The sequence below is a fragment of the Hemitrygon akajei genome, chromosome 1 (genome assembly GCF_048418815.1).
Source record: "Hemitrygon akajei chromosome 1, sHemAka1.3, whole genome shotgun sequence".
Classification (NCBI taxonomy): Eukaryota; Metazoa; Chordata; class Chondrichthyes; order Myliobatiformes; family Dasyatidae; genus Hemitrygon; species Hemitrygon akajei.
In genome coordinates, this window is record NC_133124.1 from 134,639,219 (window position 1) to 134,662,680 (window position 23,462).

Consider the following 23,462-nt stretch of genomic DNA (forward strand, 5'->3'; position numbering starts at 1 on the left):
TGGTAAGGGAGCCGCAGCTATCCAAGGTCAAGGGGGGATAGCTGTTGTAGTGCTTTTTCCTTGTTCTTTGTTTGTGTAACCGTACCCTGTCCCCACACCGCTTCCTGTGTATTGTAGTTGCTTGTGTTGACCCGACTTCCCCTTGTAAAGAAATTCCTTATTATTAAAACTGTGTGTGTCCAGGCCTCTACTGTTGAGACTTAAAGAATCAGTTATTTTCCATCACAACATTTGGCGCTGCGGAGCAGGGTCTCATAGGTTTTGGCTGGACACAAGCACAGGGGATAATGTTCTGGAATAAGGGGAAGAAAGCCAGTACAGGAACCCAGGATAAGATCCCTGGGTGGGCTGATGAAAGGGAGGGATTTGAGAGTCTGGCCAGCATGCTGGCAGACCACGGAAAACCAGTGGACTGGTCTCAGCAGTTAGAGCCCCGTGGAGAGAAGTTGGGCCATCATGTGGTCTCCCTCCTGAAGGAATCAGGGTTCCCCAAAGCCAAGGGGAGTCAAAGGGGTGCCTTCTGGTTGTTTGCGTCCCTGCTGAGACGCCAGGTTAGAATTACTGATCACCTGCAGCACTTGTGTGGTCAGAAGGACAGGGAAATTGAAGACCTCAGTCAGCGTTGTTGCACGCTGAAGGAAGCAGCACAGGCTGCCCAGGCCCGAGCCAATGACCTTGAAGTTAGGGGAACTGAACTTGCCTGTCGCCTGATAAAACTTCAGCAGGCCAGGGCAGCCCGTCGGTCTGGCTGGCAGCCGGACCCATTAAAGATTCGAGCCTTAGTCCAGTGTGGCGACAAGCTGGACGCATGGCTGGGGGTGGGGGCATCTGGCTGGATAGTGACGACGAGGGGGTGCCCGAGGAACCAAGGTCCCACAACCACCCTTCCCCCTTCTCACCCGAGCTCCAACATGCCCGACCCATCACCACGCGGTCCCAGGTTCACCGCAAGGAGGAAGGGAACGAGGGGGAGACAGCCAGACCTTCCCCTAGTCACTCCGAGACCACGGAGACCCGGGACTTCTCCCCCAAGGAGCTGACCCAGTTGGCGGATCGCTACCGCCAATGACCAGGTGAGCACCTCGTGGCCTGGCTGCTCCGGCTGTGGGACGAGGGGGGGCCCAACCTCAGCCTCTCCCATCAGGAGGCAAGCGCCCTGGGAAGCCTCTCTGACCAGCAGAGCATAAACAATGCGCTGCGGGCACCACAAGCAGAAATCCGCGACGGCACAACCCTGTGGGATCGGGTAGTGACCGCGGTACGAGCTCGCTATCCCACACTTTTGGAGTGGGATCTACATGGGCACCTGCAATGGGGTATGGTCAGTGAGGGCACCCAGGTTATCAGGGAATGGGCACTGGTCAACGGCATCTATCAAGGTGCCTGCGACCGTAACTTCCTTGAAAACACACGAGTGACCGGTGCCCGAGCGGGATACTTGGTCACTACCGCGCCCCAATCTGAAGTTGGTAATCCTGCCCCTCATGGCACCAGCTGGCAGTAGGACCGTACGGGATGCCATCACCCTCCTGGAGGGATTAGAATATATGCAGAGGGGGGCACCTACGCAGGTCCGGAAGACCGAGACAAGGGCCCTAGACACTATCCCTCTCAGATATACACACAGGCAGCTGTACACGGACCTGCTGCGTGCAGGAGTGGATCGTAACCAGATAGATGGCATCCCCACCCCCAACCTATATGCCCTGTGAAAGGAGCATTGCAGGGGGAAGACTACTTACAAAAAGACCACCCACACCGAGCCACCCTCCACGCATTCCCTGCCTGAAACTGTCTCGAAGGCCCTCGAGGCAGAACTCAAGACAGCTCGTCAGGCAGGAAATGTCCCACCTCCACCAGCAAAGTGCCTCACCCCCGGCGTGGCAGCCCTCTTCCCCCCTCCTATAGGATGAAGGCCAGGGGCCCCGGCGCATTTGCTCTCTCACCCTTTCCCGCCCGGGGGACCTGAGGCCACATATACCCGTCACAGTACATTGGGGAAAGGGAAACACAGAGGTGGATGGCGATTGTCGACACCGGCGCCCAGCACACGATTATCCCAGGCAATCCTGCCTTGTGGAGGGGTACGGACATGCAGATAGAGGGATTGGGGGGCTCCCTTTTACCCACTAGGGAGGTCACCCTTCGCCTAGCCATAGGCAACCATTCCCCCAGACGTGTACAAGTCCTTATTGCCTCCTCCCCGGAATGTATCCTCGGGATCAATGTTTTAAAGGGACAATGACTTGAAACAAACGGGCAAGTTCACCTTCGGCATCGCGCGAGCCACTATTGTCGTTGGGGCGACTGAGTGGGAGCCAATTGTTATTCCCCCTCCCTCCAAGATCATCTGTAACAGTCAGAACAGAGTGCCGGGGGGCGCCAAGAAATCGCAGACTCCATTCAAGCCCTGTTACGGGAGGGAATTATTAGAACCACTGCCTCGCCTTTCAATAGCCCCATTTGGCCCGTCCGAAAGAGGAACGGCTCCTGGCGGATGACCGTTGATTATAGGCAGTTGAACAAGGCTGCACCCCCCCCCCCCCCGCTGCTGTACCTGACATTGCCACCCTTATTGAAGACATCGTAGGCCGACCCCATAAACCCTGGTACGCTGTTGCCGATTTAGCGAATGCATTTTTCTTGATTCCCCTGCACTCAGATAGCCAAGACCAGTTTGCCTTTACTTGGGACAGCAGACAATACACATTTAATCGCCTGCCCCAAGGCTATATTCATAGCCCCACAGTCTGCCATGGCCTTGTCTCCCGCGATTTACACAACATCCAATTCCCACCGGAGATTTCAATCACACATTATATAGACGATTTTCTTCTCCAAGGCCCTTCTGAGACCATTGTGTCAAAGGCCCTTCACGTGCTAATCGAATCCCTCAGGGGACAGGGCTGGGCCATAAATATGGAAAAGATACAGGGCCCCAGCCAGGGTGTCATTTTCCTCGGAGTACAATGGAACTCCGGGCACAGAAGCATGCCCGATGCCGCCAAAAATAAAATTTTAAATTTTGCCGTCCCCTCGAATAAAACTGACACACAGAGATTCGTGGGGCTCCTGGGCTATTGGCGGCAGCATAGTCCACACTTGACCATGCTTCTCCGGCCACTCTATAGGATCTCCAGGAAAAACTCCACATTTCTCTGGGGGCCAGCGGAACAGGCTGCCTTTGATACGGCGAAACTAGCGGTGGAACAAGCCATGCCACTTTCTTCCCGCCAGGCGGGTCTGCCTTTTTAGTTAACAGGTCTCAGCGAGCAAGACGGTCGCCGAGTGGAGCCTCTGGTAGAAGACCCCAGGGTGTAGAGTTCCCCTCGGTTTCTGGACTAAGTCCCTACCTGAAGCGGCAGTGCGCTACAGCCCCTTCGAGCACCAGCTACCAGCCTGCTACCTGGCGCTCCTCGCCACAGAACACCAAACAGGGACCGACCCTGTCGTCCTTCGCCCCCATCTCCCCATAATGTGATGGGTCAAGTCCCCCGATTCTACCCACAAGGAGGGCCGTGCCCAGAGGTCCTCCATTGTCAAGTGGAAGTGGTACATTGCGGACCGGGCTGAGCCCAGTCCTGAAGGGGTCAGCCGACTCCATGAACAAGTCATGGCTTTCCCCCAGTCCCAGGACCCTGCCCCGGACATCCCCGAGGTGAACAACCCTCCCCAGCATGTTGTGGTCAACCCTTCGATTCCCTCAACCCCGACAGCAAACTGCACGCCTGGTTCACAGACGGCTCCAGCCACTGGAAAAGGGGTAAACAATTTTGGAAAGCGGCAGCACTTCATCCCGCCATGGGTAAAATTTTAACCACCGAGGGGGAGGGGGTTTCCAGTCAACTTGCCGAGCTGGCGGCAGTAGCTAACGGCATTGCGGTGTGGATGGTCCGGTGGCAAGACCTGGGGTGGGAAATACACGGACGTCCCCTCGGGGGACAGCACCACTGGTGTTTCATTTGGGACCAGGCTACCCACAGAAAAATTTCTGTCCACCATGTGGATGCCCACACCCGGAAAGATAATGAAGAGGCAACGTTTAACGCTGCTGTGGACCAGGCTGCCTAAATATCATCTGCCACCACTTCCACCCCTGACACAGACCCCAGTGCACTAGCTGCGTGGGCACACAGACCCCAGTGCACTAGCTGCGTGGGCACACAGACCCCAGTGCACTAGCTGCGTGGGCACACCGACCCCAGTGCACTAGCTGCATGAGCACACCGACCCCAGTGCACTAGCTGCGTGGGCACACCGACCCCAGTGCACTAGCTGCGTGGGCACACCGACCCCAGTGCACTAGCTGCGTGGGCACACAGACCCCAGTGCACTAGCTGCGTGGGCACACCGACCCCAGTGCACTAGCTGCGTGGGCACACAGACCCCAGTGCACTAGCTGCGTGAGCACACAGACCCCAGTGCACTAGCTGCGTGGGCACACAGACCCCAGTGCACTAGCTGCGTGGGCACACAGACCCCAGTGCACTAGCTGCGTGGGCACACAGACCCCAGTGCACTAGCTGCGTGGGCACACAGACCCCAGTGCACTAGCTGCGTGGGCACACAGACCCCAGTGCACTAGCTGCATGAGCACACAGACCCCAGTGCACTAGCTGCGTGGGCACACAGACCCCAGTGCACTAGCTGCGTGGGCACACAGACCCCAGTGCACTAGCTGCGTGGGCACACCGACCCCAGTGCACTAGCTGCGTGGGCACACAGACCCCAGTGCACTAGCTGCGTGGGCACACCGACCCCAGTGCACTAGCTGCGTGGGCACACCGACCCCAGTGCACTAGCTGCGTGGGCACACCGACCCCAGTGCACTAGCTGCGTGGGCACACCGACCCCAGTGCACTAGCTGCGTGGGCACACCGACCCCAGTGCACTAGCCGCGTGGGCACACCGACCCCAGTGCACTAGCCGCGTGGGCACACAGACCCCAGTGCACTAGCCGCGTGGACACACAGACCCCAGTGCACTAGCCGCGTGGGCACACCGACCCCAGTGCACTAGCTGCGTGGGCACACCGACCCCAGTGCACTAGCTGCGTGGGCACACAGACCCCAGTGCACTAGCCGCGTGGGCACACCGACCCCAGTGCACTAGCTGCGTGGGCACACAGACCCCAGTGCACTAGCTGCGTGGGCACACCGACCCCAGTGCACTAGCTGCGTGGGCACACAGACCCCAGTGCACTAGCTGCGTGGGCACACAGACCCCAGTGCACTAGCTGCGTGGGCACACAGACCCCAGTGCACTAGCTGCGTGGGCACACAGACCCCAGGGCACTAGCTGCGTGGGCACACAGACCCCAGGGCACTAGCTGCGTGGGCACACAGACCCCAGTGCACTAGCTGTGTGGGCACACAGACCCCAGTGCACTAGCTGTGTGGGCACACAGACCCCAGGGCACTAGCTGCGTGGGCACACAGACCCCAGTGCACGAGCTGTGTGGGCACACCGACCCCAGTGCACTAGCTGCGTGGGCACACAGACCCCAGTGCACTAGCTGCGTGGGCACACCGACCCCAGTGCACTAGCTGCGTGGGCACACAGACCCCAGTGCACTAGCTGCGTGGGCACACCGACCCCAGTGCACAAGCTGCGTGGGCACACAGACCCCAGTGCACTAGCTGCGTGGGCACACCGACCCCAGTGCACTAGCTGCGTGGGCACACCGACCCCAGTGCACTAGCTGCGTGGGCACACCGACCCCAGTGCACTAGCTGCGTGGGCACACAGACCCCAGTGCACTAGCTGCGTGGGCACACCGACCCCAGTGCACTAGCTGCGTGGGCACACAGACCCCAGTGCACTAGCTGCGTGGGCACACAGACCCCAGTGCACTAGCTGCGTGGGCACACAGACCCCAGTGCACTAGCTGCGTGGGCACACAGACCCCAGGGCACTAGCTGCGTGGGCACACAGACCCCAGTGCACTAGCTGTGTGGGCACACAGACCCCAGTGCACTAGCTGTGTGGGCACACAGACCCCAGTGCACTAGCTGTGTGGGCACACAGACCCCAGGGCACTAGCTGCGTGGGCACACAGACCCCAGTGCACGAGCTGTGTGGGCACACCGACCCCAGTGCACTAGCTGCGTGGGCACACAGACCCCAGTGCACTAGCTGTGTGGGCACACCGACCCCAGTGCACTAGCTGTGTGGGCACACAGACCCCAGTGCACTAGCTGCGTGGGCACACCGACCCCAGGGCACTAGCTGTGTGGGCACACCGACCCCAGTGTACTAGCTGCGTGGGCACACCGACCCCAGGGCACTAGCTGTGTGGGCACACCGACCCCAGTGCACTATCTGTGTGGGCACACAGACCCCAGTGCACTAGCTGCGTGGGCACACCGACCCCAGTGCACTAGCTGTGTGGGCACACAGACCCCAGTGCACTAGCTGTGTGGGCACACCGACCCCAGTGCACTAGCTGTGTGGGCACACAGACCCCAGGGCACTAGCTGCGTGGGCACACAGACCCCAGTGCACGAGCTGTGTGGGCACACCGACCCCAGTGCACTAGCTGCGTGGGCACACCGACCCCAGTGCACTAGCTGTGTGGGCACACCGACCCCAGTGCACTAGCTGTGTGGGCACACAGACCCCAGTGCACTAGCTGCGTGGGCACACCGACCCCAGGGCACTAGCTGTGTGGGCACACCGACCCCAGGGCACTAGCTGCGTGGGCACACCGACCCCAGTGCACTAGCTGCGTGGGCACACCGACCCCAGTGCACTATCTGTGTGGGCACACCGACCCCAGTGCACTAGCTGCGTGGGCACACAGACCCCAGGGCACTAGCTGCGTGGGCACACCGACCCCAGGGCACTAGCTGTGTGGGCACACCGACCCCAGGGCACTAGCTGTGTGGGCACACCGACCCCAGGGCACTAGCTGTGTGGGCACACCGACCCCAGGGCACTAGCTGTGTGGGCACACCGACCCCAGTGCACTAGCTGCGTGGGCACACCGACCCCAGTGCGCTAGCTGCGTGGGCACACCAACCCCAGTGCACTAGCTGCGTGGGCACACAGACCCCAGGGCACTAGCTGCGTGGGCACACCGACCCCAGGGCACTAGCTGTGTGGGCACACCGACCCCAGGGCACTAGCTGTGTGGGCACACCGACCCCAGGGCACTAGCTGTGTGGGCACACCGACCCCAGTGCACTAGCTGTGTGGGCACACCGACCCCAGTGCACTAGCTGCGTGGGCACACAGACCCCAGTGCACTAGCCGCGTGGGCACACAGACCCCAGTGCACTAGCTGCGTGGGCACACAGACCCCAGTGCACTAGCTGCGTGGGCACACAGACCCCAGGGCACTAGCTGCGTGGGCACACAGACCCCAGGGCACTAGCTGCGTGGGCACACAGACCCCAGTGCACAAGCTGCGTGGGCACACAGACCCCAGTGCACTAGCTGCGTGGGCACACAGACCCCAGTGCACTAGCTGCGTGGGCACACAGACCCCAGGGCACTAGCTGCGTGGGCACACAGACCCCAGGGCACTAGCTGCGTGGGCACACAGACCCCAGTGCACAAGCTGCGTGGGCACACAGACCCCAGTGCACTAGCTGCGTGGGCACACAGACCCCAGTGCACTAGCTGCGTGGGCACACCGACCCCGGTGCACTAGCTGCGTGGGCACACAGACCCCAGGGCACTAGCTGCGTGGGCACACAGACCCCAGTGCACAAGCTGCGTGGGCACACAGACCCCAGGGCACTAGCTGCGTGGGCACACAGACCCCAGTGCACTAGCTGCGTGGGCACACCGACCCCAGTGCACTAGCTGCGTGGGCACACCGACCCCAGTGCACTAGCTGCGTGGGCACACCGACCCCAGTGCACTAGCTGCGTGGGCACACCGACCCCAGTGCACTAGCTGCGTGGGCACACCGACCCCAGTGCACTAGCTGCGTGGGCACACCGACCCCAGTGCACTAGCTGCGTGGGCACACCGACCCCAGTGCACTAGCTGCGTGGGCACACCGACCCCAGTGCACTAGCTGCGTGGGCACACCGACCCCAGTGCACTAGCTGCGTGGGCACACAGACCCCAGTGCACTAGCTGCGTGGGCACACCGACCCCAGTGCACTAGCTGCGTGGGCACACCGACCCCAGTGCACTAGCTGCGTGGGCACACAGACCCCAGTGCACTAGCTGCGTGGGCACACAGACCCCAGTGCACTAGCTGCGTGGGCACACAGACCCCAGTGCACTAGCTGCGTGGGCACACCGACCCCAGTGCACTAGCTGCGTGGGCACACCGACCCCAGTGCACTAGCTGCGTGGGCACACCGACCCCAGTGCACTAGCTGCGTGGGCACACAGACCCCAGTGCACTAGCTGCGTGGGCACACCGACCCCAGTGCACTAGCTGCGTGGGCACACAGACCCCAGTGCACTAGCTGCGTGGGCACACCGACCCCAGTGCACTAGCTGTGTGGGCACACAGACCCCAGGGCACTAGCTGCGTGGGCACACAGACCCCAGTGCACTAGCTGCGTGGGCACACCGACCCCAGTGCACTAGCTGCGTGGGCACACAGACCCCAGGGCACTAGCTGCGTGGGCACACAGACCCCAGGGCACTAGCTGCGTGGGCACACAGACCCCAGTGCACTATGCGTGGGCACACCGACCCCAGTGCACTATGCGTGGGCACACCGACCCCAGTGCAGTAGCTGCGTGGGCACACAGACCCCAGTGCACTAGCTGCGTGGGCACACAGACCCCAGTGCACTAGCTGCGTGGGCACACCGACCCCAGTGCACTAGCTGCGTGGGCACACCGACCCCAGTGCACTAGCTGCGTGGGCACACCGACCCCAGTGCACTAGCTGCGTGGGCACACCGACCCCAGTGCACTAGCTGCGTGGGCACACCGACCCCAGTGCACTAGCTGCGTGGGCACACCGACCCCAGTGCACTAGCTGCGTGGGCACACCGACCCCAGTGCACTAGCTGTGTGGGCACACAGACCCCAGTACACTAGCTGCGTGGGCACACCGCAAAGGTGGCCACTTAGGGGCCGATGGCACGCGGCGCTGGGCTGAACAATTCGGTGTCGCCTTGACACTCGATCAATGTAAAACATCTGTAGATAACTGCCCCATCTGCCAGCAAGTCAAGCCGCGGGACTGGCCGATGGGGCCACCGGGCCACATTCATCGCGGCACGGGAGCGGGTCAGGTATGGCAAATCGACTATATTGGACCGCTCCCGCGACAGAATAAGAAGCAGTATGTCCTCACGACGGTGGACACATACTCGGGTGTCCTGGTGGCGGTGCCCTGTGAGAGGGCCGACCAGAACGGCACCATCAGAGGATTACAGCACCTCTCCTCTCTCTATGGTGTCCCATGGGAGGTACAATCCGATCAGGGCTCACACTTGGCTGAGGCGGGGATCTCATGGCTGTTCCATATACCCCACCACCCCCAGGCATCGGGCTTAATTGAAAGAATGAATGGTCTGCTCAAGGAAAAAATCCGCACTCTGACACCCTCCAGGGGTGGCTGTGTCCTTCAGCAGGTCATGTGTCAGACCTTTAACACCTGGTCATTGGCTCTGGTCCAAAGCAGCGTCCATCTATTGTCCTCTTCCCATCAAGGGACAGTTGCTGACTCATGGCTCTTTGTTCTCAGTCAGCAATGAGCTTGAATCACCTCAGGCATTCACAAGTCTGCATGTTATAGCCAACCAAAGAACACCTCACAAACAACTCCTTATTTGGAAATGACCTTCAGTCCAGCAAATTACCTGAAGTCTTTGTATCTTCTTTAAAACACTAATCAAGTCCAGCATGTCAAGCTCACAAAATGCACAAAATGGCAGCCTCCATCCCCCAAACACACGGCAAGAACAAAGACTGCTTCCACTGTCCTTGATTCATTTGAATTCACTGATTTGAAGATTGTCATTCTTTCTGGCCAACAAAATAATACCCCCGGAGCTTTGATCATAGTTCCTTGGCACAACACAGTATGTAGAACTCACACACAACAAAGTAATATTGCCACAAATGAATTGTTATATGCAAGTTAAAAAGTAAATAGTATAACACTACTGCTGCTTCTTATGACAGGGATTTCAGTAATCTCATGGCCTGGGGGAGGAAGTTGTTTCCCATCCTTGAAATTCCACCCTTCAAATACTACAGCACATTAGACTGAATATGTGCCTTGAGCAGTGGTGCAGGACCCTGCCCTAATGCTGAGTTGAAGAGATTGTTGGACGATGGACAGATTCTACTGTCCCACCTCATGCAGAAATGGTTCTAATAGCCAGGAATGTTAGTGACTTCTTCCTGCACCACTGCTCAAGGCACGTATTCAGTCTATCTAATGTGCTGTGGTATTTGAAGGGTGGAGTTTCAAGACTACCAGGCCCTCCTTATAAAGCAAGCAGTTGCAAAGTTCAAAGCATCACTCAGCACAACTCTTCCTGCTTTCAGAACCACCGCTGAAGTCTGCTCACCAGGGCAATGGCATATCTCCCGAAGCTTTTCAAGTACATAGATGACAATCAAGAGTTGTACGTAACAGTAAGTGTTTGTTGTTTTTCCTGCAGTTTGTAACTGTTAATCTATTCACCACTGGAAGGTAACTGCTTTTCCTTTACTGTGCTCTAAGCATTTTTCCCTGTTAATAATGGGGCAAGATAATATTCAAAGTGTTTTATTAGTGTTAATCACTTGAACTTGCCTGTATTGTTCAGTGTAATGTTTAATGAAGACCCCTTTCCGAGAAACAGATGACCCCATAAGTAGAGTGCAGTTCTACAGCAGTAATCTATTTTTAAATGTATCAGCTCCTCATGTTTACTACTCATGTATCCATGTATTATTTTAAAAAGGGAGATTGTCTGTGACAACCTGCTGCATAGTAATGATATTGCTGAAGATGTATGTATATAATACTGGTTAAGGAGGTGGGGTAGATAGAGGATTGGCTTTGTTGCTAGTTTCTATTGAGGGCTCTGACAGATATAACAAAGTAATCCTTAAAACAGCCTCTGCGGCTGAGTCTATAATCTGGAAGTAGCAAGGCAAACTCTAGGATTGAATCTGTGGAGTGTGTTACGACACACTTGATGGAGCTGGGGCCTTTACCATTGCAGCTCCCATTGTGAGTAAAATATTAGAAGTTTAGAAGTTGTCATTGAAGAAAAGATTTTTCAAAGTGACACAAACTCTTATTTGAACTTGGCTCTCAGATCAAATCTGGTTTCAAATTTCAAAGGACATTATTTTCCACACACCCTAGGTCAGCATAGTTGGCAAACATTTGCAGATCTTTCCAGTATATATAGTAAGCATTCTGCTTAATTACTGTCTTTCTACATAACATTGCATTTCAATGACAGTTCTCCATGAAAGCCGTATGGTGCATCAGGGCAGCTTAAGGAAGTGGTTCTAAAATACTGTCGCCAATCTTCCTCCATCTTCCTCTCACTCCACCTTCCCTGAACACCCCAATCCTTCCCTCCTCATACAGTACCCAACCTCCTTCCCCCCTCTGATTCCAGCTCTCATCCATGCTGGGTCTTCACAATTCCCTTTGACCTTCCCCTCTCTGTGGCAGAATGTTCTGTCCTCAGTAAGGGCTTCACCTTTGTCCCCCTGCATCCACAGCTCAATGAGTTCCATGCCTGCCGTCACGTTGAGCTCTTCTTCTGCTTCCTCTGTCTCTGAGCCTACTACTTTGGCAAGGACTCTCCAACTCACACCGATGACCCCTTCTCCTGTCTTCAACCCTCCTCCTCTTCCTGGACACCCCGCTCTGGTCTTCTGCCTGCTCTGAATCTTTTCATTGCCAGCTGCCGACGGGACATCAAGCATCTCAACTCACTCACTCTCCAATTCTAATCTCACTCCTTCTGAGCGCACTTTTGTCCATTCCATCCTCACCAATCCTAACCTCGCCATCAAACCCGTAGATAAGGAGGGTGCTGTAGTAGTCTGGCATACTGACTTCTAGCTTGTGGAGACCCGGCAACAACTTACCCTTTGAACAGGACCCCACTAAGGAACACCAGGCCATTGTCTTCCATGCCATCACCTCCCTTTTTAACTCTGGAGATCTCCCATCCACTGCCACCCACCTCAGTTCCAGCACCCAACACCTCCCATTTCAACCTCCCACCCAAGGTCCACAAACCTGCCTGTCCAGGTAGACCCATTATTTCAGCTTGTGCCTGCCCCACCGAATTAATTGTCATTCCTTGACTCAGTTTTATCCCCCCCGGTTCAATCCCTTCCTACCTACCTCCATGACACTTCACATGCTCTTGATATTTTCAGAGATTTCAAGTCCCCTGGCCCCGATCATCTTACTTTCACCATGGATGGGCAGTCTCTATACACCTGCATCCTCCACCAGGAAGGCCTCAAAGCTCTCCATTTCTTTCTGGACACCAGACCCAACCAGTTCCCCTCCACCACCACTCTGCTCCCTCTAGTGGAACTTGTCCTCCCTCACTCGAAATAATTCCTCCTTTGGCTCCTCCCACTTCCTTCAAACAAAAGGTGTAGCCATGGGTACTCGCATGGGTCCCAGCTATGCCTGCCTTTTTGTCAGCAAAGTTGAAGAGTATATGCTCCAACACTACACTGGTGTCATCCCCATTTTTCCTACACTACATGGATGACTGCATTGGTGCTGCTTTCTGCACCTTTGTCAAGCTCATCGACTTCATCAACTTTGCCTCCAACTTTCAACCTGCCCTCAAATTTACCTGGTCCATTTCTGATACTTCCCTACCCTTTCTCGATCTCTTTATCAGTATCTCTAGAGACAGCTTATCTACTGATGTCTATTATAAAAATAAACAGCTACCTCTTCCCACCGTTACTTGTAAAAACACCATCCTCTTCTCTCAATTCCTCTGTCTCCACTGCATCTGCTGTCAGGATGAGGAATTTCATTCCAGAACAAAGGAGATTTCCTTTTTCAAAGAAAGTGGTTTCCCTTTCTCCACCATCAATGCTGCCCTCAACCACATCTCTTCCATTTCACAGGTGTTTGTCCTCACCCTATCCTCCGCCACTACCAGCGATAGTATTGGAGTATAAAAGTTGCATTGTTTGCTGTGTAACCAAAACTATGTAGTCAGCTTTGAGTTTGCCATTTGCTATGCATGTATCCAATTTAGTGGGAGAATGAGATCTTAAGAATGTAGAACATAATGGGGTGTTAATGAGAGGCTAGCTAAGAGATGTAGATTATAATGGTGTGTTAATGAGAGGTAGCTAAGAGATGTAGATTAGAACATGATTAAGTCAATGGGTAGAAACAATAGTGGCGGATGTACTTGTGATACGCAACTGTAGACTGATTGGATATGCTAATGCAACTAAACCAGGAGATTACTATAAAAAATGCTATGTACAAGGATCGGTGGGCAATCAATGACTGTCTCAGCTTTGATTTGCAAATTAAAGTTTAATACTTCTTGAAGAATCTTCTGCATCTCCTGGTCGTTTGTGGGGCACGAGAAATCACGACAATAGTTCCTCTCGACTTCACCTACAACCCCTCCCCCCATCAGTGTCAGCATCCAGCATATAATTCTCTATAGCTTCTGCCATTTCCAACAGGATCCCACCACCAAGCACATCTTTCCCTCCCCCCCTCACAGGGATTACTCCCTACATGACTCCCTTGTCTATTTGTCCCTCCCCACTGACCTTCTTCCTGGCACTTCACTTTGCAAGCAGAACAAGTGCTTCACCTTCCCCTAAACCACCTCCCTCACTACCATTCAGGTCCTCAAACAGTACTTCCAGGTGAGGTGATACTTCACCTTTGAGTCTGTTGGGGTCATCTACTGTATCTGGTGCTCCTAGAGTGGCCTCCTGTATATCAGTGAGCCCTGATATAGATTGGGAGACCACTTCACTGAGCACCTACACTCCATCTGTCAGAAAAAGTGGGATCTCCCAATGGCCACCCATTTAATTCCACTTCCTGTTCCCATTCTGGCATGTTAGTCTATGGCCACCTCTACTGTTGCAATGAAGCCACACTTAGGTTGGAGAAACAACACCTTATATTTTGTCTGGGCAGCCTCCAACCTGATAACAAAAACATGGATTTCTTGAGCTTTCGGTAACGCCCCCCTCCTTCACCATTCCCCATCCCTTTTTCCCCCTCTCACCTTATCTCCTTGCCTACCTATTGCCATCCTCTGGTGCTCCTCCCCCTTTTCTTTCTTCTGTAGTCTTCTGTTCTCTCTTACTAGAATTCACCCTTCTCTAGTCTTGTATCTCTCTCACCAATCTACTTCCCAGCTCTTTACTTCACCTCTCCTCCCTGCCCCTCCCAGTGTTTCTCCCTTCTCTCCCCCACCCCACCTTCTAACTCTGACTCCTCATCTTTTTTCCTCCAGTCCTGCTGAAGGCTCTCAGCCCAAACCGTTGACTATACTCTTTTCCTACTCTTGGCCTGCTGAGTTCCTGCAGCATTTTGTGTGTGTTGCTTGGATTTCCAGCATCTGCAGATTTTCTCTTGTTTCTAAAATATTGTCTTCTACTTCAGGGTGACATCCAGCTGAACCCCTGCTTTGAAATTAGTGACCTCTTGAAACCACATCTCTCAAAAATGGCAAAACTGTTGTTTTCTAGTTAATTTTATATTCTTCCATTTACAGGTTTCCCCCGCTATCCGAAACTAAAGTGTTCCTATGAAACCTTTCATAAACCGAAGTGACGTAAAGCGAAGAAGCAATTACCATTAAATTATATGGGAAAAGTTTTTGAGCATTCCCAGACCCAAAAAATAACCTACCAAATCAAACCAAATAACACATAAAACCTAAAATAATAGGTGAATGGGCAGCACAATTATTGACAATCACAAGACACCTATTATCGAGGATATTTTCTCTACAGTATTTGTTAACAAAAGGACTAACATATTCACTCAGAAAAAATCACTTGGGTATTCCAACCACTTGGATGTGAATGGAACACAATAGGAAGTGTTTTCTTATCAATGTCTTTAAGTGCGCTTGGATTTTCTGAATGGTACACTAGTAGAGGCTCTCCAGTAAAAGTTAAACTATGAAGCTGCCCTCGCCTGAGTAACCGATCAAACCACCCATGACTGCGTTCAAATTCCACTTTCGCAACACTTTCATCACCATCGTCCAGTGCTTTCTGTTTCAGCTTATTAAAACGATTGACTGATTTCTCTATAAATATAAGATAACTTAATGGAACACCACGCTTTGTTCACCCATCAATCCACTCAAGAAATAGACTTTCCATTTTATCCATTATTAGATGCCGATTAAAAGAGACCACTTTGCTACCAGCAGAACCAATAGTAACATCGGCAGCTTTCAAGATTCTTTCCCTCTGCGTGTAAATAGTGCGAATGGTGGACGCAGGCAAGTTCAGTGCACGCACAATATCTTAATTCCATTCACCACGATCGAAATGCTTAATTACGTCCAGTTTTACGCTAAGCATAACACCCTTACAAACTCACTTAGGCTTTTCTGATACCTTAGGACACATCTCGCTAACGGAAGCACAAAATACACCGAGATAAAGCACAGGTGCTCACAGACACGTTTCTAAGCTATGGCGGCTTGATGCTGTGTAGTTCTCGGGGAAGGGGCTTGGCGGCGCTGCTCGGGGTGCACGCTGCCTCTATACAGTAATGGCTCGCTGCAAAACAAACACTGAACGCTATTTTCACGTTTCGCCTTTTCATAAAAGTGAAAATCCTCTTAAGGTTTCTTTCGGTTAATGAAAACAGGTACTAATGTAGGTCTTTTGTAAAAGCGAAGAGGCATAAAGCGAACTTTCATAAAGCGGGGGATACCTGTATTTGTAAATTATCACTTCGTATCAGGATCCTAGAGGCATAATCCTTAGAAATGACCACGAGACAGAGTTGGGTGTTCTTTTTGGTAATTCCGTTAGCAGTCTTGCAGTTCCAGCCAAATACAAACATAGGCTTATTTGAATCTTAGTAAGCGGCATTGTTTAAATATTTAGTAGTATAATGTCCTGTATTACGGTAACTACCGAATAGAATGCTTGGTAGTTGCTTTCCATTTCTTCTGCTGTTTTCACACTGCATTTGACTGGTTAACGTGAATTTGAAATAATCATGCAAATGATATGCACTAACTGACCCTCGTGCACAATGATCTGAAATACTGGTAAGATGGACAGCGCTGTCTAACCTCCAAGGTTGAAAGTTATTTATTGTGGTTGGGGTATTGAGTTACACTGCTGACAGATTGCCTCTTGTAGATGCTGTCACTAGCCTCTGAAGCCTCCTGCATCCGTGTGCAGTGGAATTTCCATAGCAGGCCATGATGCAGCTGCTTTGGTATTATTTTTTTTAAATGAACTGCCTCATGTCTCGATACAAACCAAGCGGAAGAGCAATGCTCTCTTTCTGTGATCTATGAAAGTGTGAAGACAGCTTTATAAACAAATTGGATTTGTTTCCCCAGCGCCTCGCAGAATGGGTGGCAATACAGAGTGTGTCCGCGTTGCCCGAGAAGAGAAGCGAAACTATCAGAATGGTGGAGTTCGTCGGCAAGGAGATAGAGAAACTGGGTGGATCAGTGGAGCTGGCCGATAACGGGCAACAAATGGTGAGATCTAACAGAGGATATGCTTCTTCTGCCCTTTATCCTCTCCACCTATGACCTCCCATCTTCTCACTTCATCCCCCTCCCCCACCTACCTGCCTTGCCCCTCCCCTGGTTTCAGCCTCCAACCTGATGGCATGAACATCGATTTATCTAACCTCTGATAATTTTTCCCCCTACCCCTTCCCTCCTCTTCCATTCCCCAATCTGGCTCTCCTCTTGCCTCTTCACTGATGCCTGTCCTGCTTCTCTTTCTCCCATGGCCGACTCTCCTCTCCTATCAGATTCCTTCTTCAACCATTTACCTTTTCCATCTATCACCTCCCAGCTTCTCACTTCATCCTCACCTCCCCCACCAATATGGCTTCAACTATCACCTTCTAGCGCGTGTACTCCTTTGCCTCCCCCCACCTTCTTATTCTAGCTGCCCCCCCTTCACAGTCCTGATGAAGGGTATCGGCTTGAAACATCAGCTCTTCGTTTCTCTCCATTGATATTGCTTGACCTGTTGAGCTCCTGCAGTATTTTACGTATGGCAGTCTGGATTTCCTGCATCTGCATAATCTCCTCTGTATATGATGTGCTTTGGAAATTTCTTTCAGTCTTTCATCATTTCAAATTTTCTTATTTTCTTATCAAAAGTGTTGAATATTGTGTTAAGATTTCCCAGCTGTGACCAGCAGCCCACTTGCCTCAAAGTTTAAAGTAAATTTATTATCATATACAACCCTCAAATTCATTTGCTTGCTGGCCGTCACAGTGATACAAGAAGCACAGTAGAATCAATGGGAGACCTCACCCAACAGGACAGACACATAACCAATGTGCAAAAGACCACAAACTGCAAACACAAAAACAAGGAAAAAGAAATCGAATGATTCATATGGTTCCTTTTATTAACAGAAAATATCCACAGTGTACAACCTGATATAATAATAAATAAACAGCAATAAATATCGAGATCATGAGATGAAAAGTCCTTGAAAGTGAGTCCATAAGTTGTGGGGAGAGTTCAGTGGTGCAATTGAATGAACTTATTCCCTCTGAGGATAAGTTGAGGGGTAATATCTGTTCCTGAAACACTGGCTGGGTCTTCAGGCTGCTGGCAGCAGTGAGAAGAAAGTGTGGCCTGGATGCTGGGGGTCCTTGATGACTTATGCTGCTTTCCTGTGACAGCACTCCATGTAGATGTGCGGATGGACGGTGCTGTATGTAGGCTTTTCCATTCAAGGGCATTGGTGCTTCCATACTAGGCCATGATGCAACTCGTCAATATATTCTCCACTGCATATCTATAGAAGTCTGTTAGAGGTTTAGATAATATTGCTAAATCTTTGCAAAGAAAGTAGAGGCACTGCTGTGCTTTCCTTGTAATGGACCAGGACAGATCCTTGCTTGACGGATCAACAGTTCATTTCATGTAATCAATAGTGCATATCATTTTGTATACAAATACAATTTTCTGTACTTTTAAAAAATTTTAAATTAGCTGCCTGATGGATCAAAGATTCCGCTTCCACCAATCCTGTTGGCCACACTGGGCAGTGACCCAGCCAAGAAGACCGTGTGCATCTATGGGCATCTGGATGTTCAGCCTGCTGAAATTGAAGATGGATGGGATTCTGAGCCCTTTAAGTTGGTGGAAAAAGATGGTGAGTTTTTTTTTATCATAATACAGTTGCTAGAGTTCCATGTCTGGCCTGAGCCGGCACAATAATTTCACTAAAAGCATTTCATGTTTGATATTTAGTTTTTACTTTCATCTTCTGACCAGAAGCTTGATGGGGTAGTTGGAAAAACTGAGTATTCAGATGGTGGAGTAGCTAATATAAATACAGGATATGTAATAGAGAACGTGGCGGCCCCATTTTGTTTCCCTCATTGCTGTGAGTGAATCACTAAAACTCAGTCATGATTGTCTAGGTCGAAGTTCGAAGTAAATTTATTATCAAAGGATGTACAGTGTATAATCGCCATATACTACTTTGAGATTAATTTTCTTGTGGGCATTTACAGGAAAATAAAGAAATAGAATTTATTAAAAAAGTATAATTAAAGTCTGACAAATATCTAATGTGCAAAAGAGGACAAATTGTGCAAATAATTTAAAAAGTGTTACTACATAATACAAAGTTACAGAGTCCTTGAAAGTGAGTTGATAGGTTGTGAAATCAGTTCAGCGTTGACGTGAATGAAATTACCCACACTGGTTCAGGAGCCTATAATGGTTGTTGGGTGATAACTGTATCTGAACCTGGTAGCATTGGACCCAAGTCTCCTGTATCGGTAGCCCGATGTTAGTAACGAGAAGAGAGCATGGCTTTGCTGACAGAGGCTGCTTTCTTTTCCCAGTGCTCTTTATAAATGTGCTTAATGTTGAAATGTGAAAGATCAAAGGTGAAAGATAAGCAGTACTTCAGTGATTACAGCGGAATCGTGATAAATAAGATTGCATTGTGTAGTCTTATGACTGCACTGAACCAACCAGAATCTTTGTGGTGAGCACTTAGATTTTAGCTCATCTTGAGTGTAACACCCCAGAAATGCGGGTAAAAATTTCCCACTCTTTTTGGTCATAATTACAATTTCTATTAAAAATGAATCGTTTTCAATCGTTGGCAAACATCAAGACAATTATTTGAGCAATGAGAGGAAAGTTTTCCAAAGTGAGAAAGGATTTGCTTTCTCTTCAACTGCACTCAAAATATCGTTCAATTGTGATGAACATACTAACTCCAACATGGACAGTCTCAGATCCAGCGGCAAAAGGAGGAGGGTTGGGCCTGGGGCTAGCAATCCCATCCAGTAAAAATGTAGGCTACAGAAATACCAACAGAAGCTCCAAAGACCTCATTCCTGGGAGAGGAAGAATCTTCGAAGAAGGGCTACGCCTAGGGACCGCTCGAAAGACTGGCCCAGGACAGAGGACTCTGGCAAGCTACTGTTTATGGCTTAATGCTTGAAGTAGTAGTAGTAATGAACATGTTATGAAAAATGAGGTACACATCTACAATGATACCTTCTGCTGAAGAGCGGTTTAAACTATAAATCCCTGTTAAGGACAACCAAGCCAACACTTCTGTGTAACATTCTTCTATTTGAATGAGGCTTATCTAAATTAATTACAAATATATGACACAAAATAATTGATTGCATAAGTATTCATCCCCTTCTGGTCAGTATTTCGTAGATGAACCTTTGTCAGCAATTATAGCCTTGAGTCTGTGTGAATAGGTCTATCAGCTTTGCACATCTAGACGTCTTTGCACATCTATTTTTTCCCAATTCTTCTTTACAAACCTGCTCAAGTTCTGTCAGATTGCATGGGGATCATGAGTGAACAGCCCTTCTCAAGTCCAGACACAAATTCTCAATGAGATTGAGGTCTGGACTCTGATTTGGCCATTCCAGGACATTAATTTTGTTGTTTTTAAGCCATTCCTTTTTGGCTTTGGCTTTGTGCTTGGGTCATTGTCTTGTTGGAGAACAAATCTTCTCCCAGGTCACAGTTCACTTGCAGACTGCATCAGGTTTCCCTCCAGGATTTCCCTGTGTTTTTCTGCATTCATTTTACCCTCTACCTTCACAAGCCTTCCAGGGGCTGCTGCAATGAAGCATCCCCACAGCATGATGCAGTCACCACCATGCTTCACGGTAGGGGTTATGTGTTTTTGATGATGTGCAGTGTTTGGCTTAGGCCAAACATAGTGTTTAGTCTGATGGCCAGGAAGCACAATTTTGGTTTCATCAGACCATAGAACCTTCTTCCAGTTGACTTTAGAGTCTCCCACATGCCTTCTGGCGAACTCTAGCCGAGATTTCATGTGAGTTTTTTTACAGCAGTGGCTTTCTCTTTGCCACACTCTCATAAAGCTGAGACTGGCGAAGCACCCAGGCAACAGTTGTTGTATGCGCAGTCTCTCCCATCTGAGCTTGTAGCTCCTCCGGAGTTGTCACAGTCTCTTGGTGGCCTCCCTCACTAGTCCCTTCTTGGACGATCACTCAGTTTTTGAGGACAGCCTGCTCTAGGCAAATTTACAGCTAATTCCACCATACTCTTTCCATTTCTTGATGATTGACTTAACTGTACTCCAAGGAATGTTCAGTAACTTAGAAATTTTCTTGTATCCGTCTCCTGACTTGTGCTTTTCAATGACCTTTACGTGGAGTTGCTTGGAGTGTTCTTTTGTCTTCATGGTGTAGTTTTTGTCAGGATACTGACTCACCACCAGTTGGACCTTCCGGATCCAGGTGTATTTATACTCCACCTTGACTGCACACAGGTCTCCAAACATAGATCTCCATTTAACTAATTACATGACTTCTAAAACCAGTTGGCTGCACCAGTGATGATTTGGTGTGTCATATTCAGTGGGTGGGGGAGAGAATACTTGGGCAATCAATTATCTTGTGGTTTATATTTGTGATTTAGCTAACTTTGTAGAGATCTGTTTTCAATTTGGCACTGGTCTTTTTCTGTCGATTGGTGTCAAAAAGCCAATTTAGTTGCACAGTGATTCACTACTGTAAAACAATAGAACATGAAAACTCCCAAAGATGCTGAATATTTTTTATAGGCACTGTATATACAACTCTGAGATAAATTTTCTTGTGAACATACTCAAATAAATCCATGATAGAATCAATGAAATACTGCACAGCTTGGATGTTCAACCAGTGTGTAAAAGGCAACAGACTGTGCAAATACAAAAATTAATAATAATAATAAATATCAAGAACACGAGATGAAGAGTCCTTAAGAGTGAATCCATAGATTGTGGGAGCATTTCAATGATGAGTGAGTGAAGTTATCCTCTCTGGTTAAGGGGCTGATGGTTGAGAGGTAATAACTGTTTCTAAACCTGGAGGTGTGGGCCCTGAGGCTCCAGTACCACCTTCCTGATGGCAGTAGTGGAAGAGACCATGAACATTACCTGCTCCTGCAACTTTTTATAGAAACAACACAGGCCCTTCGGCCCACAAAGCTGTGCCGAACATGTCCTTACCTTAGAAATTACCTAGGGTTACCCATAGCCCTCTATATTTCTAAGCTCCATGTAACTAACCAGGAGTCTCTTAAAAGACCCTAATGTATCCGCTTACACCACCGTTGCTGGCAGCCCATTCCATGCACTCACCACTCGCTGTGTAAAAAAAAAAACACTTGCTCCTGACATCTCCTCTCTACCTGCTCCCCGGCACCTTAAACCTGTGCCCTCTCATGCTAGCCATCTGAGCCCTGGGAAAAGCCTCCGACTATCCACATGATCAGTGCCTCTCATCATCTTGTACACAATGTGTGTATCATTCCAAGTCTCTCTATTCCTGTACCCCAAGAGAACCATCTCACTGTTATTTGCTTCTCTTCATCCTTCCCAGCAAAGTTCAAAATTTAAGGTAATATATGTTACCACATGCAACTCTTGCAAGATATCACAGTAAATACAAGGTACACAACAGAATCAACAAACAACTATACAATAAGATGGACAAAAGCCATTGTGGAAGAAAAATCAACAAACAGTACAAATGTAAAAAGAGAGAGAAACGAGATGAAGTGTCCTTGAAAGTGCGTCCATAGGCTGTGAGCATTTCAATGATGGAGCAAAGGAAGTTATCTCCTTTTGGTTCAAAAGCCTGATGGTTGAGGGGTAATAACTGTTCCTAAGCCTGGGGGTGCAGTTCCCGAGACTCCTGTAACAATCATCCATATCATTCTTTTAGTGGGCCTGTAATGTGTGCAACTATTGTGTGCATTTACCCTCAAAGCAGCAAGTGCACCTCAAATCTAAATCTTTGGTTGTAAAGAGCTTTGAGATACCCTATGGGCGCCAGATATTTTTTATTTAGTGAGATTGACATTGCAGTATTTACTGCTCATGTCCTAAGTATTCTGGAAGTCACTGATCTGTCTGGCCCAGAATGCAATTTCATGATAGGTATTTTGCTGAATCTTGTGTGAGAGTTCTGAATGAGGCCACCTGCTATTAAGTTTACAATTGCTACATTTAGATTATTAGATTTCCTCTCTCCTATTTCTGACTTGTTAGACTATTTCCATAATGTATGCTGTACCCTTCTCCCCCCATAGGCATCAAATTAGTGAAGAAGCTATGTAGTGATTGATCTTTAACCCAATCTGCAAAGACCTATTAGTGGAGATTAAATCAGCACCCGATGTTGTTGAATTGGTTTAATGCCACCACACTGTTGCTTGTAATCTGTATCAACGATCTGGATGATAGTGTGGTCAACCGAATCAGTGGATTTGCAGAAGACACCAAGATTGGGGGTGTAGTGGACAGCGAGAAAGGCTATCATGGCTTGGAGAGGGATCTGGACCAGCTGAAAAAATAACAGATGGTTTGGATAGATACGTGGATAGTCGGGATGTGGAGGGCTACGGTCGCAATGCAGGTTGATGGGAGGAGGTAGTTTAAATGGTTTTGAAATGGACGAGAGAGCCTGTTTCTGTGCTTTACTGCTCTATGACTCTGTGGCTATGATTCTACACCTGTCTGAGACAGTAGTTTTGAGGAGGAAACTGGAAACTCGTTCTGTTCAGCACCTTGTGACATGCGTCATGGTAGTCATATCCTGTTTTTTTTAAACTGTCTGCAATTAAAACACCAAGGAGAATGCAGTCATTTGCAACAGAGGGGTTAAGAGGCATGTGAGAGCTTGTCATCACTAGATTATGGTTACATTTTTTTTTAAAAAGCTAAGTCAGCCACATACGAGACTGCTGTTCAACAACTTCCTTCCCGTTCCCTTTCATCTGCTGAGCCTACACTACTTTACTCTTGTCCTCGTACATAAATACATT

General features: G+C 50.2%; 1 protein-coding gene across 3 annotated transcripts in view; it reads left to right on the top strand.

Moving 5' to 3' along the window:
* cndp2 (carnosine dipeptidase 2) overlaps positions 1–23,462 on the top strand; it is a 71,838-nt gene that overhangs the window by 12,857 nt on the left and 35,519 nt on the right. For 2 of the 3 annotated variants that reach the window (XM_073051875.1, XM_073051896.1), the window contains exons 1-3: positions 10,419–10,565; positions 16,496–16,639; positions 18,126–18,288. In XM_073051875.1, coding sequence (XP_072907976.1) covers positions 10,506–10,565; positions 16,496–16,639; positions 18,126–18,288 — 367 coding nt within the window. In that variant the 5' untranslated portion in view covers positions 10,419–10,505. Of the gene's footprint in view, positions 1–10,418; positions 10,566–16,495; positions 16,640–18,125; positions 18,289–23,462 lie in introns of those variants that run through there. The other variant, XM_073051885.1, reaches the window with a different exon arrangement.